At 37.9% G+C, this 15483-nt stretch overlaps 1 protein-coding gene across 5 annotated transcripts in view; it reads left to right on the top strand.

Moving 5' to 3' along the window:
- ccdc186 (coiled-coil domain-containing protein 186) overlaps positions 1–15483 on the top strand; it is a 31589-nt gene that overhangs the window by 9059 nt on the left and 7047 nt on the right. For 3 of the 5 annotated variants that reach the window (XM_077200647.1, XM_077200649.1, XM_077200648.1), the window contains exons 4-15: positions 700–828; positions 1958–2170; positions 2285–2404; positions 2823–2927; positions 3198–3296; positions 3895–3981; positions 4072–4214; positions 7412–7667; positions 9061–9250; positions 10876–10956; positions 12688–12750; positions 13425–13644. In XM_077200647.1, coding sequence (XP_077056762.1) covers positions 700–828; positions 1958–2170; positions 2285–2404; positions 2823–2927; positions 3198–3296; positions 3895–3981; positions 4072–4214; positions 7412–7667; positions 9061–9250; positions 10876–10956; positions 12688–12750; positions 13425–13644 — 1706 coding nt within the window. Of the gene's footprint in view, positions 1–699; positions 829–1957; positions 2171–2284; positions 2405–2822; positions 2928–3197; positions 3297–3894; positions 3982–4071; positions 4215–7411; positions 7668–9060; positions 9251–10875; positions 10957–12677; positions 12751–13424; positions 13645–15483 lie in introns of all 5 variants that reach the window. The other 2 variants (XR_013194417.1, XM_077200650.1) reach the window with 2 other exon arrangements.

The following is a 15483-nucleotide window of genomic DNA, read 5'->3' as shown; positions in this document are numbered from 1 at the left end:
AAGAAGTCTCTTCTGCTCAATTCAAGGCTCAATTTGTTTGATCAAACATACAGTAATGTTGTGAAATAGTATTGCATTTTCAAATAACTGTTTTCTATTCGATTATAGGTCCCACTTTATAGTAAGTGCCTATAGGTACTAGCTATGTACTTACATTGAAATTAATAATTTGATACAATGGACTTATTGTGTACATACATGTTTTTACATTGTTCAACACAATAAGTATGTTGTACTTATTTTTTGATGCAAGTACATAGTACTTAATGCCACGTAATATTAAGTGGGACCCAATTATATTTTAAAATGTACTTTATTCCTGTGATGGTAAAGCTGAATTATCAGCAGCCTTTACTCCAATCTTCAGTCACATGTTCCTTCAGAATAATTCTAATATCCTAATTTAGTGCTAGATTATTATCAATTGTTATTGGTTCTCAATCATTAATAATAAATCTTATTAGTCGTCAATGTTGAAAACAGATTTTGCTGCTTAGTATTTCTGTGGAAACATTGATTTTTAGAAAGGTTTCAAACTTTTGACCACCAGTGTATATTTAGTCACATTGCACTCACTGGCCGTGTAAAATGTGATCTGTCTACTGTCTGTCAGCGCTGCCTCTGTTGTTGTCATGATGAATATGTTTATGGTCACTGCAGCCATGACATTTTAACTGATTGTCTCTCTTGTTTTACCAGTTTGAAAGCCAGGTGGAGGAACTTATGAAGGAGCTAAAAGACTCTAGAGACAAACTGGTTCACCAGGATCAGGCTGCTAAGAATGCCATCCAGCAGATGCAGAGGGAGATTGCCTATAGGCTTGAACAGGTGAGAGGTATCGCCATAGAGACAGTCCAAACAAATCCCTCCCTGGCTGCATAAGAATATATATATATATATATATATATATATATATATATATATATATATATATATATATATATATATATATATATATATATATATATAAATATATCTAAACCGTTTTCAGTCTGTGTCTAAGCATCTTTAAAATAAAATCACATCAGTCTTACAGTGATATCACAGAAGGGGGGTCGGTGTGCGTTTTGTATTCTGCTTCCATCTACAGGATGTCAGGTGCTGGGTTTCCATTTGTATCTGTCCTGTGTCCTCATCCTTTTTTAATCCCACTCAACGGCAGATAAATGTGAAGTCCAGCATTCAGATATTGAGAACTAACGTCATACAAAATTTGCACAAAATATGGAAAGAGAGTTGTGTTTGGTTTGGCAGGACTTGTTCAAACAGCTCCTCTCTCTCATGCAAACACTTCAGTCAAGTGTGAGGGGCCTCTCTTTTACTCTTTCACTGCCTTTGGAAACATCAACTATGATAAATCATGGAAGTTATCATAGTTAGTGTATATTTGGTAGTGGTCGACTGATATTGATTTTTTTTATGGCTGATGCCAATATCTTAGAGAGAAGGTTGGCCAATGTCTGATTATAAATCCAATACATTTATAGATAGTAAAAACGCACGCATTACAATTTTAAATAATATTTTCTAAATTGGAAATAAATAGATCTTTAGAAATAGAAAGTTTATCATAGAACTTGATCAAAATAAATCTATAAGATTAACAGATTTTATCCTGTTATAGTATTTTTCACAAATATGAAACTTAAAATTATGAATAAAAATGAAGTAAACAGTGTAAACAGTGCACTCATTAATCTGGTGAGTCTGTTTACTTTCTTTTAAAGCTCTGTCTAATAATTTATTTGACTGACAGAACTGCTAAAACGATACAGCAAACTAATGGAGGAGAATGGGAGATCTGACGCTCGGGCTGACAAAATTAAAGTCAGAAAAACTTAATTAAGAATGCCAAATATCGGCTGATATACCGGCATTGGCAATGTATCGGTTTTAGATCTCACATGATCCATAAACAGTGCGTGTTCATGTGTTTACATGTGTTTTCTCATCCCAGGCCAATAAGAAATGTGAGGAGGCACGTCAGGAGAAAGAGACAATGGTGATGAAGTATGTTCGAGGTGAAAAGGAAGCGCTGGACCTGCGGAGGGAGAAGGAACAGCTGGAGAAGAAGCTACGGGAGGCCACAACAGAAGTAGACAAGCAGGCCCGACGGGGAAACACATTGGCCCAGGAAAAAGGACGCCTGCAGCAGCTCTATGATGCCAAGGTCATACATTAAGAAATAGTTTATTTTGATGCTTGATGTGGTGTGTGAATCTACAGTATGCATTGATTATGTATATGTTCTCAGGAGTGTTTGTCTTTGATTAATCTTTTGTAGGAGAATGAGGCGACGAGACTTTCACGTGAACTGGAGAAAGTCAAGGAAGAAATCAATTCTCACGTCATCAAAGTAAAGTGGGCTCAGAACAAACTGAAGAGTGAAACGGATGCTCACAAGGTAAACCAGAGGACAATGTAAAATAAAGACAAAGTAAAAATTGCTCTGAAAGTGATTCCAACGATTCCAGTGTAACTAATTATAACGTAAACAGAATCAATAGTTATTTAAGTGTTGATAGTTCTAAGATCGTTTTAGATTTTATTTTAAGTTTTAGGATTTTATGTGCTTTTGTCTTTTTTTTTATTTCTACGTTGCTTTCATTTTTTTGTTTTGGTCATTTTAGTTCTTCAGCTTACTAAAAAAGTTTAGCTTTGTCATAGTTTAGCTTTTTCAAGTTTTTAGCTTCTAATATTTATGTTTTATTATATTTTAGCTTGATTTAAATGACCGAAAATCATTTTAGTTTTCATTTTAGTTAACATTAACAACACTCTATTGCTGATTTCACTTTAATGAGATATCTCTTCAATAACAGGAAACAAAAGACCGATTAAGAGAAACAACCGCCAAGCTGACTCAAGCAAAAGAAGAGACTGAACAGATTCGCAAAAACTGTCAGGACATGATCCGCACGTACCAGGTACTGTTTTCTTATGACATGAGATCAGTGTTGCCCACTAGAGGGCACCATATACAAACATTTCTCCTGCATGTAGACTGCAAAACCTGTCGTGCGTTATCTATAATGAGTTGGAGATGTGCATTCTGCTATAGTTTATTAAAAATTGGTTGCTTTAGTCCTCCGCTTAACATAATTTGTGTGGCTTATCTTCATTTAGAGGGATATAAGCTAATTTGCAATTTCTATGGCTTGTTACAAACTTCAAACCTCCCTCTCTGACTCCTGCAGGAATCTGAGGAGATTAAGTCAAATGAATTGGATGCAAAACTGCGAGAGACCAAAGGAGAGCTGGAGAAGCAAAAACAAGAGCAGACAGACCATCTAGAGGTACAGTTTCACTTCATTTACACTGATTCCCTTCAGTATAAGTCATTTTAAGAGCACAAGATCCAGAAAGTTTGATTGATGATAGTACAGTCTTGCCTACTTAGGAACTGTATATTTAATACAAGCGATAATGATATAAATTTCCCAATTTATATTTGAGTAATGTGCTTCACTAGGACACAGAGGCCTCATAAAGTCTATTTTACAGCTTTTGGGTATGAGTGTTTGTTCATGTTACCCCTCATATATCTTTTCTTTGGTTTGCTTCTTTTAGCCGTTCTGCCACTGCTTTTCTGAAATATATGCCGCTTGGTCCTTATGGCACTTTGCCACCTGCTTTTAAACGTATTTATGAGTAAATGAGCCTCCATTCACCAAGCGTCATTAGTACCCGAGGCCGACAATGAGAGTGTGTGCTCCCTTATCAATGAGTCGCCCCTGTGCAAGAAATAGTGCTGGCGTTTGCATTCTCATTAGCATTTTTAACAGTGTTGCCTGTTAAAAGGCAAGGCGTCCTCTGCTGATTGTGATTACAATAATGAACAATGGTTGGATGTTCGAAAGAGGGGTTTTCATGGTCATTTTGTTTGATTGGCAGATGCACAAGGCTAAGATTAAAGAGTTGGAGGATCTGAAGAGGACTTTTAAAGAAGGCATGGATGAACTGACCACCCTGCGGACCAAGGTTGAAACTCATTTCTAAAAATAACTCTATTAAATGACACTGTGTAAAAGTACATTAATCTTATGCTTTGGCATTCTTTCTGGCCCTCAGGTTAAGTGTCTGGAGGATGAACGGCCCCGCTGGGAAGACGAACTCCGCAAATACAGAGAGATCATTAACAGACAGAAGGCTGAGATCCAGAACCAGAGGGAAAAACTCTCTGCCATCACTAGTCTAGAGGAGCAGCACCAGAGGTCTGAACACTCGTGACTATAGCCTCCTACCACTAACTATATCATATGTATTATTTACTCAACTACAAGCTCATCGAGCCTAAACTTTGTCTGCACTGCACCCAATTCCAATTTGCTTTTCAGATCTGATATTCAGGACTAACACTCATTTTTTTAGGTCATGAAATTGGATCCATTTGTCGAGGCTAGAGTTGTCACAATACCAAAAAATGAACACTTTTTACAGCATTTATTAACCTAGGCTATTGTTTATTTATAAATGTAGTATATTTATACTACATTAATAAATGTACTTACTAAATATACTAGTTCATTGGTAATAATTATATAATAAATAGAAAAATAAAAATGATAAATGAAATTTAAAAAAATGAACATAAATGATATATAATCTAATATATAAATAATATATATAGTTAATTAGGTAATTACTTGCATGTTGAAATCATTAAGATTAATAAATGTTAATTTCATTATTAATTGTCCATTGTTAATTTATTAAATAAATAATTATAATCATGTGTTTAAAAAAATGAAAAATCATTAATAAAATGAAGAACAAAGGCAACTATGTGACATACTGTATTAAGTAGATTACCCTAGTCTTGCAATTGTTAATGAAAACTATAAAAAATGATTTTTGTTGATTGAAATAAAGCTGAAAGGAAATAAAATAAAAATGTTAGATAAAGACTTAAGAAAATGCAAAGATTACAAATGTTGCCTTGGGAACTGAAATAATATAAATATATATATATATATATATATATATATATATACAGTGGGGGAAATAAGTATTTGACCCCTTGCTGATTTTGCAGGTTTGCCCACTTACAAAGAATGCAACGATCTATAATTTTAATCATATGTACATTCTAACAGTGAAAGACAGAATCCCAAAGAAAATTCCAGAAAATCACATCATATGAATTTATAAAAATTGATAACCATCTGATGAGGAAAAACAAGTATATGACCCCCTACCAAACAGCAAGTATTCTGGCTCCTACAAGCCAGTTAGTCTTTCTTTAAGAAACAGCCCCAATCCCAACCAATTGTCTACATCAAATACACCTGCCTCACCTCGTTACCTGTATAAAAGACACCTGTCAACACCCAAACAACCAGCATCCAACATCACCACCATGGGCAAGACCAAAGAGCTTTCTACGGACATCAGGGACAAGATTGTTGATCTGCATAAGGCTGGGATGGGCTACAAGAGAATCGGAAAGCAACTTGGAGAGAAAAGATCAACTGTCGGTGCAGTTATCAGGAAATGGAAGAAGCACCACACCCCCGCCAACCTCCCTCGGTCTGGGCCTCCACACAAGATCTCGCCTCGTGGGGTGTCCCTGATCATGCGAACGGTGAGGAATCATCCCAAAACCACAAGGGGGGAACTGATGAATCAACTGAAGGCAGCTGGGACCACAGTTACAAAAGAAACAGTTGGTAACACACTACGCCGTCATGGATTGAAATCCTGCAGCGCACGCAAGGTCCCCCTGCTCAAGAAGAAACATGTACAGGCCCGCATGAAGTTCGCCATTCACCACCTGGACGACTCAGAAGAGGCCTGGAAGAAGGTGATGTGGTCAGATGAGACCAAAATAGAACTTTTTGGCCTCAACTCAACTCGTCGTGTTTGGAGGGCAAAGAACACCATCCCCACCGTCAAGCATGGTGGTGGCAACATCATGCTTTGGGGGTGCTTTTCAGCCAAGGGGACGGGACAACTCCATCGTATTGAGGGGAGGATGGACGGGGCCATGTTTCGTGGAATTCTGGACCAACATCTCCTTCCTTCAGTGAGAGAGCTGAAGATGGGTTGAGGATGGTTGTTTCAGCACGACAACGACCCTAAGCACACCGCCAAAGTAACAAAAGAGTGGCTGAAGAAGAAGCACATCAAGGTTCTGGAGTGGCCTAGCCAAAATCTTTGGAGGGAGCTTAAAATTCGAGTTGCCAGGCGACAACCTCGGAACCTGAAAGATTTTGAGGCTGTCTGCAGGGAGGAGTGGGCCAACATCCCTGCCGAAATGTGCACAAACCTTGTCACCAACTATAAAAAGCGTTTGACATCTGTGCTGGCCAATAAGGGCTTTTCTACAAAATATTAACATGCTGTTTGTCCAGGGGGTCAAATACTTGTTTTTCCTCATCAGATGGTTATCAATTTTTATAAATTCATATGATGTGATTTTCTGGAATTTTCTTTGGGATTCTGTCTTTCACTGTTAGAATGTACATATGATTAAAATTATAGATGGTTGAATTCTTTGTAAGTGGGCAAACCTGCAAAATCAGCAAGGGGTCAAATACTTATTTCCCCCACTGTATATATATATATATATATATATATATATATATATATATATATATATATATATATATATATATATATATATTATAAATTACTTAAACTAAAACTGAAATAAAAAATTAATTAAATTAAATTTAAAAAAAAAACATTTTTTAAACTAACAAGACCAAAGTACACAAAAAATACTAAAACAGGAAATTAAAAAGAAAACTGAAAATATAAATTCAATACACCATAACAATGGACTGTACTCCCTTTCCTCAGCCTCGTTTTTGTTCACGTCGATATAAATATGCGCTCTACTCTCATTAAGGTCTATTACAGTTCCGACAACACTAAAGACTTTATTCGTATTTGCATGATTGAGTAGCATTTGCATCCGACTCTCTGATCCTTAGACTGTTAATTTTTCCGTGCTTCTGTTGAACATGGAGCATCAGTACAGCGTCCTGACCTTGGGTGATCTCCCAGCAGTTGGTGGACCCTGCTGATGCAGGAACTGGAGGTGGATGTGAATCCCCAGTAGCGTGATCACACGGGCCCCTGCAGCACTGACAGAATAATTCATACCTCTGAGGCCGACTCACAGGGCCTGCTCTCATTTCACTTCTGGTGGGCACGTGAACGTGTCAGTCAGCTGTATTAGCTTATTCTTATTTTGAGGGTATTTTAAAACTCTGAATTGCAGATGAGTTATTTGTATTCCCAAGAATGATAGACCTCGTCTTTAGTACATTAATATAGACCCTTCTGTCGGGTACTTTTATAGCCTATGCAGTCATTTGGTGCGGTGGGAATGCTGGTACACCTTTATGGTGAAACTAGACAAGGGTGGAAAATGCTGTGTCTGATGTTTGCGTGTGTTTCTCAGGGATGATCAGGAAATTGCTTCCTTGCGGGAGGAGGTGGAGAATCTGAACTCTCAGATAACTGACCTGCAGAGGGACATTGAAGGCAGCAGGACGAGAGAGGCAGAGCTACTGGGCTTCACTGAGAAATTGACCAGTAAAAATGCTCAGCTCCAGTCTGAGAACAACAGCTTACAGGCCCAGCTGGACAGATTGAACAACATCTCCAGAGAGATGCACAGCAAACTAGAGGAGACCGAGAGATCCCTCTCTGAAATGGTAAGGCGATTGCATGTATATCAGTGTTGGGGAGATTTCTTAGAAACCATATAATGCCAAGTAACAAGCTACTTGTAATTAAAAGTAGTTAAATGACAGTAAACCCACCCTCAAAGTAATTGACCATAGTACAAGGCACTATTTTAACAATCAAAGCAATCATTTTTTGGCTCACAAGCATTAAGGATCTTAAAGGTTCAGTAAGCTATTTTTGAGAAATGCTGTTGAAAGTGAATCGGTGTGATCACCACAACACACTTGTAGCCAATAAGCAGTAGGGGGACGTAACAACTCATGATTTGAAGGAAGACTGTAGAAAGAGAGATCGCTGGGAGACATTACAAAAGAGAAAAGGTCAGAGGAATATTACTGGAAAAAGAAGGGTTATGATCAGACAAGAGCTTTAAGAGCCACATTAATATTAGAAAAGCTTTCCAGCGCTGGAGAGACCTAAGCGGGAAGGCCTGAAAACTCAGAGGTTGCGTTGTTTCTGCTCCATACGTGAGAAACATTGTTTTTTTATTTGTTTCACAGAACCAATATATGCTATTGTAATATTAGCTATAGTAACAGGACCGTTTGGAGTGTCATATCTTTTATATCTTGTGTACTGTATTATTTTTTTGTTCTTCATTGTTCTTTCACCATCTTCACTTTTTTTCTTCACTATTTTTCACGAAGCATTATTTTGCTTTGCTTCAGCTATTATAAAGAGACATCCACTCTTGCATTGCGTGTTTGTGCATTTTGGGGGGAAGAGCAGTGAAGGGAGGGGTGTTTTCGTTTTTATTTATTTATTATTATTTATTTTTTTCAAATTTCAACAGTGTTTCTCAGAAATCGCTTACTGCACCTTTAATTGGGGTAAAGCATAAACCTTGAGCATAAAACTTGAACACAATTTTAAACTAAATGCAATATATTATAAACATGCACATTTTTATATCTGAAGTGAATAAAATTCTAAACAACAAAATTTAATTAAATACTTCTCAGCTACACAAAAGGTGCTGTAAAAGGCTGCACAGGAACACTACTGAGTGATGAGACTAATTAAATGATAATTATCTCGTATATTAAAATGAACCATTCCAATAAAACAAATCAGATTTCTCAACACTAGCAACTAAGCAGCTTGCTTGTTGGAATAAATAGCTTGCTTGTTTGTTAATGGAAGCAAACACCATTATTGAAAATAGCCAGGATATTGTCACATTACTGCTACTTATGGTTAGTTACATCCCAACACTGTGAACTAGTTTGATATCAAACATCATGGTATTTAAGTGTATTGATTGGCCAGTTTAATTTTAGCAACTCCTTAAAAGACACACACACAACTTTTAATCATTTAGACTTTGAGCCATTGTTCAGTTTGTCTATGTTTTTTTAGAAGGAAAGGTTGAAGAGAGAGGCGCAACAGAGGCAGGAGGAAGTTTTGGCGTTGCAGACAGAGAGAACGTCGCTGCAGACGGAGACATCACAACTAAAGACACGCGTGGAGGAATTACGAGACGAACTGGTCACGCAGAAGAGAAAACAGACGGCCAACATCAAAGACCTCACCAAGCAGCTCATGCAGGGTTAGCAGCTCAAATAATTAGTGTCCTTTTTTATTTTTCATTTACATTTATTTTCAGGCATTGATTATACCTTATTGATGTTGCACAATATGTACAGGCAAGCAGATAAGCCCAGAATATGACCCCAATGCGCTATTTAGTTAAGCCTTTTCTTTATAATGGTTTTCTGTGGAATAACACTTAATGGGAAACTTTGCGCTCTACGTTTGTATTCTGGGTTCATCTGCTCGCATATAGTATGCATCATCAATAAGATGTAAACTGAATTTTCTCAGGTTAGTACACTACAAACCTGGTAAATATTACTGTCGGGCAATGGAGGAAAGCCTTGGTTTGCCATTTAAGTGGGGGTTCCTATAAGGATGTGACATCACATGAAAACTAAGGACGTAAAGCGTCAAACTGTTTTTTAACGCTTGCCACCAAAATTATCGAATTTCTTTATTGCACAAAAAAATAAAAAATACCTGTAATTTGTTAATATCAAAAGGAACTGCATAAACACAACAATATGTTAAATTATTTAAATGCATGACCATTTAACACATAAACCAGTATTTGTTGCATAGTTTCGTTCTTGTTTTTTGAGGATGAGGACATTTCGACACAACAGGTCCAAGCTGGCATCTTCTTAATTTGGCTCGCTTGTACCAAGAAACTCTTGCCAAAATACCATAGAATCGGACACATGGCCTTTGACGTCAATATGGGAAGCATTCCCCTTCCTTTTAAAAGCTTATTTATTTTTCTATCCTTAATATGCACAATTGTAAGTTTAGTTTTGTTTAGCATTGTTTTTTTCCCTTGCTGTCTATCCTATCAGAACAAACCCCACAACGCATTTTTGGCCCCCTGGTTAAGAACCACTGATGCCAATGTTTTTAATACAAAATGAAAGATGAAAAAAAGTAACAAATCATAACACAATTCTGAAAAGAGGCTATATCATTCCCCTCTCACATTGTTTTTCTCCCCTGTGTGTAGATGTCTTAACTATAATTCGATTTGTTATTTTAATAGGCTCTCAGTGAGTTACTTCTCTATGCTCCCAGGAGCCCACAGGCACTGTTAGTAATTATCAAGGCATATTGACGCTCTCGGTGGGGCAGACTGACGTTCATTGCAGACAGATTGAGTTTATGTATCTGTGCCTGCCTGTAGCCGCAGGAAAGGCTAGGTTAGGGCACAAGACTGTTTCATAGGATCTTTTCTTTGAGAGGAGAGACGAGGAGGAGAGGGCAAGGGAGAAGAACGTGCGCCTTGGGACTCTCTTTTAGTGTCGGAGGAGGCATACAGTATGTGACTGTATTTTTAAACAAATCTATTTTTTCCTTCTCCCATTTGGGTCCCCGTGATCTTCAAAAACTTTCTCAAGGTCTGCATGTTAAATGTGAAACTTAATTCTACATATTTGATGGATGCTACAGATGTGCCCAGTGGGTGGGAGTTTTATGGTTAGTCATAACCCCCCTCAGCAGGTGCAGCGCTAGAATGAGGCACTGAGCGATACAAGCACTCAGTCATCGGCTCATTACTGTTACTGAGGTGTCAGTCTCTACCAGGAGTGTGTGTTCGTTACTCTAAGAGAATGAGAGAACTTATCGTGTGTTTGTGCCCTTGTGTAGCTCGTAAGAAGCTGGATCAGGTGGAGAATGGAGGATGTGATCGAGAGGGCAGCAGTATGGGCAGCCGCTCCAGTTCCTCAGGTACATCCATTTAACACTTCATTAGAGATGTTGAGAGCGACACACACTGTCATTTTTATCTTCTTTTTTTCTAAATGCCCTATTTTGGTAACCCTTTACCTGTGGCCAATATATAATGCATTATAAAAGTATTCATAATGCCTTGTTCACCCTTGCTGATTTTTATGCTCATATAGGGCTCTTTCTTAATTGCAATAGACTTTATCCACTATATATTTTCATAAATAGTTGTAAGCAGAGTAGGGCTGCCCCTTATAGTCTACTAAACGTTAGTCGAGTAGAAAAGGCTTAGTCGACCAAAATTTTATTATTCGGTTAGTCGCAAAAAAAAAAAGGAAGAGGCGAAGTCACTCAGTCCGTGAGGGACAGATTGTTAACGCCTAGTCCTTGTGGTAATTACAGTATGTCGGGCAGGAAATCCAAACGTTCGCCTTTCATCCATCCATCCAAATATGGCTTATCATTTGTAACGTATATAAAGTAGCAAATTTACATGGCTCTTACATTAACCTAGATAAATATGCCCTATAAGGTGCATATCCAAGTGTTTGTGCAGAGTGTGGAAGGAAGCTAAAGTATAGCGCTCTTTACTGCACGACATGGAGGTGCCCGGACGATCACTTGCATTTTTTCCTGACGACAGTGTTCCTAACAACTTGAAGCACTCCATCATTTTTGTCATACAATACATCTTTCGAAACTGTAAAGGGTCTACTTTTATTGTTATAAACTCACAATAGCAAGAAAACTGTGTGCTTTTGTAAAATAAAGAAAACAAATAGGATGCGCTTTCTGCCGTCTCGGTCTCCCCTGAACTGCAGCGCGTCACATAAACTCAGCGTAAAGGCTACTCGCACTGACTCAGAAAACACTAGTTTATTAATAAATAATTAAAATGTCTCCTTGCTATTTTGTCCTGACACATTCATAATTTGCCGGTGCTTTGCAGCAAGCTTTATTCGTAGACATATTACGCCTATATTAAACACTCGTTATGGTTTAGTATTCTCCTCAGTATATATTTAAGTTAATATATTAATGTAAACATGCGATTAGTCAACTAATGGCTTAAATGAACGACTATCAGTCAACTAGAAAAATCTTTATTCGGGGGCAGAGTTATTATACATTATAATACCTATTCATGTCTGCACCTTTAAAGAGCGTATTATATTCTTGAAAGAGCCAACTATGAATAGATATGTTATTATGAAGGTTCATGTATCCACCTTTTTCTGAACACAAGTCTCGCCTGAATGATGCTGTCACTGGAATGATGCTGTCAAATTAGCATATTTTCTGAGCTGATAATGTAATTTTAAACCTATGAAAAGGGTTTAAAAAGCACATGTCTCCACAGTGCCATCACTATACAGAGTAGCAATGGCTGTCTTTTGTCAGCGCCTCACTCATCAAAGTTTAATGAGTGCGTAGATGACACGAAACTGTCCGATATTAACTGATGCCTGCACTGAAAATATGAACGCTCATATCCTACATGCTCCCAATCGGGATTAAGTTTGTGGGATTTTGTCCTCAAAATGCTTTAGTGCCGGAAGCCTTGCTCATTTTCTCTCATTTTATCGCTATTATGTAGCAGCCAACAACAGCACAGCTTAACCCGTTCGGACAATTTTATTTTTTAGTAATGTTCAAAAAGTTTCTGTTTAGTTAATTCAGACGCTCTTTTTACCCCGTTTTGACAATGTGTTCCTATGGAGACCGGAACAGGACACCATCTAAACGGAAGTTGGAATTCCTCATGGCAGCGCTCATCGTTTACTCAGGAAAAAGGTGGATATTAAAATAGAAAAGTATTGCTCAATATTGTTTTTACTGGATTTATGTTCAAATAAATGTAGCTTTGATGAGCGTAAGAGACTTTTTGAAAACAAAAAGTGTGTGTGTGTGTGTGTGTGTGTGTGTGTGTGTGTGTGTGTGTGTGTGTGTGTGTGTGTGTGTGTGTGTGTGTGTGTGTGTGTGTGTGTGTGTGTGTGTGTGTGTTTTCTGGTTCAGTACAGATTAGGTCACAATCACATCAACCTCATTTGACGAAAGAGAAGCCAAAAAGCTAAAATAACAGTACAGTAACACACTAACAGTGGATATGTGAAGTTCTATTCAATCTTTTCTAAATAAATCATGTAAATGCTTTAACAAAAAATATCTTCACATTTCTGCTTTTAAACCCTCTGGAATGCTGACCTGGTTTACTTTCCTGTAAGTGTGTTACTGTAACCTGCAATGCAATTTTTTCCTTTTTTTTTAAAAGACTGAGGAGTGAGTCAAAATGAATTTGAGGTGATCGACATACCAGCAGCATTTGCGGATAAAGCTTAACTTGTATTGAACCCAGAGTATTCCTCTAATCTTAGTGCTAAGTTGCCTTCCTGTTTTGTTTATTGTTGTATAGTGTGACCTTATAGTGTGACTTTTACTGCACAATGGTTTGAATCTCTCACTTTCAGGCTCTCTAAACGTACGGGGTAGCAGTATGGATGATCGCTCTCCGGAGAATCAGTCCGGTTCATCGGTGGTAGTGGTGGACAGCTTCCCCGAGGTGGACAAAGCTGTGCTGGTGGAGCGTATCGTGCGACTGCAGAAAGCACATGCTCGTAAGAACGAAAAGATTGAATTCATGGAGGACCACATCAAACAACTGGTGGAGGAGATCAGGAAAAAGACAAAGTGAGTGAGAGTGAAAAAGACAGAGTGGAAGATGAAATGGAGAAAAACTCCTTGGCTCCCAAAGTTTAATTTGACATTTACAAATGAGCCTGGCGCTGTCTATTTTATATTGACATTCGTATACAAAGTTTTCAGGGAAGGACACAAAAGAGAAGCCATGAGTTAATAGAAAAATAATAGTGTAGAAGGATACAATGGCTCCAAAAAAAACAACATTTGAGCACTTCAGCCACAATGAAAAATGTATGAATGTCTGATAAAATATCAAAACCACATTTATTTTAAATGAACATAGCACAAAATTTACTGAAATAACCAAACCTGTTAATTAGAGCATAAGTTAGGCCATGTTGTGTGTTAAATATCTAACACTGATGTTCAGGCAGTTTTAAGTGTCCAAAGATTTTTTGATGCCACTGTAGAATAGCTCCGAGCTTTTGGTGTAGAGAATTTATCACTGCTGCCCCTCCTTTCCGTCTGGTCGAATTTGGCTGGTCATTGTCTCTCTTTTGCATCCTCTCTTTCTCTTGTTTTTCTGCCGATTTTTGTTTTGTTGGTTTTTTTCCCTTTGTTTATTTGTCTACGGCTTCCTGACCTAGGCTTGTGTCTTGTTCGTCTGACTTTCATTGCGAAAGGGGATCTGGCACACATTCATCTTTTTCTTTCACACACACACTGAGCAAACCAATGTTTCTGACAGAGAGGTCTTGGCAGTGATATTTATAGCTGTCGGTTCTTGCGGGAACGATGCCTCACCAAGGTTGCTAATGATGCCTGATCCATATTCATACGCACCTCTATACACGAGGAATCAGGCTGCCGGTTCACATTTCCACCACAGAACAAAAAAAATATTTTTGCAAAACAAAGTGAATGCGCTCTGAGAATGAGAATGCTTTGTTTTCATGATCAGTCTTTGAATGAGATAAATAATTTAACTTGCCGCAGAAGGATATAAGTTGGGTTGCCTCCACCACCCTGGACCGAAATGCCATCTCTGTCCCTTTCCCATCACTTTTGAAAAACGATAGAGCTTGAGTCGGTCCACCTGCACTAACCCAAATTCATTAGTTCTAATCAAAGACGCATCCCATTGAGGCCAGGCTTAATTTAGCCTCCTTAGCTGATCTTTAGGCATTACATGCAGCTGAGCTTCCTCAACAAGTCCAAGTTTGCCAAGCGGTGGAATGTTTCCCAGTGTTTATCGACTGATGCCATTCCAGTGAGTCTTTGACATAACGGGAAGGTTAGATCAGGCCGGTATATCGTTCAAAGCTCAGTTGAAATTGATTATATCATAAAACCCCAATTGATTTAATAACTTCTCCTTGGTTGTACAGTGTGACAACACCTAGCTAAGGATTACCAAATTTGTCATAGGAGGTAAACCTAAGTATTCGCACAGTGCCACTCGTCAAGGGTGGTTAGAGGAAATCGCTGTGTTCTGGAATTGATACCAAGTGCCGTTGGACTTGCATGTGATTAATTTTTATTGGATTGGTGCATAACTTTTATATTATTTAGTAGTGCTTGCTACATTTCAACAAACCTCTAACCTTAAAGGAATAGTTCACCTCAAAATGAAAATTCTGTCATCATTTACTCACCCCCAAGTTGTTTCAAACCTGTATGAATTTCTTTCTTCTGCTGAACACAAAAGAATATATTTTGAAGAATGTCAGTAACCAGACAGTTGATGGACCCCATTGACTTCCATAGTAGAAAGAAAAATACTCTTGAAGTCAATGGGGTCCATCAACTGTTTGCTTACTGACATTCTTTACAATATCTTCTTTTGTGTTCAGCAGAAGAGAGAAATTCATGCAGGGTTTTAAACAA

The sequence above is a fragment of the Siphateles boraxobius genome, unplaced genomic scaffold, assembly GCF_051911475.1.
Source record: "Siphateles boraxobius isolate OS27281-9 unplaced genomic scaffold, OSU_SipBor_1 46, whole genome shotgun sequence".
Lineage (NCBI taxonomy): Eukaryota > Metazoa > Chordata > Actinopteri > Cypriniformes > Leuciscidae > Siphateles > Siphateles boraxobius.
The sequence above is the reverse complement of the archived record's forward strand: the minus strand, read 5'-3'. Positions and strand labels throughout refer to the sequence as shown.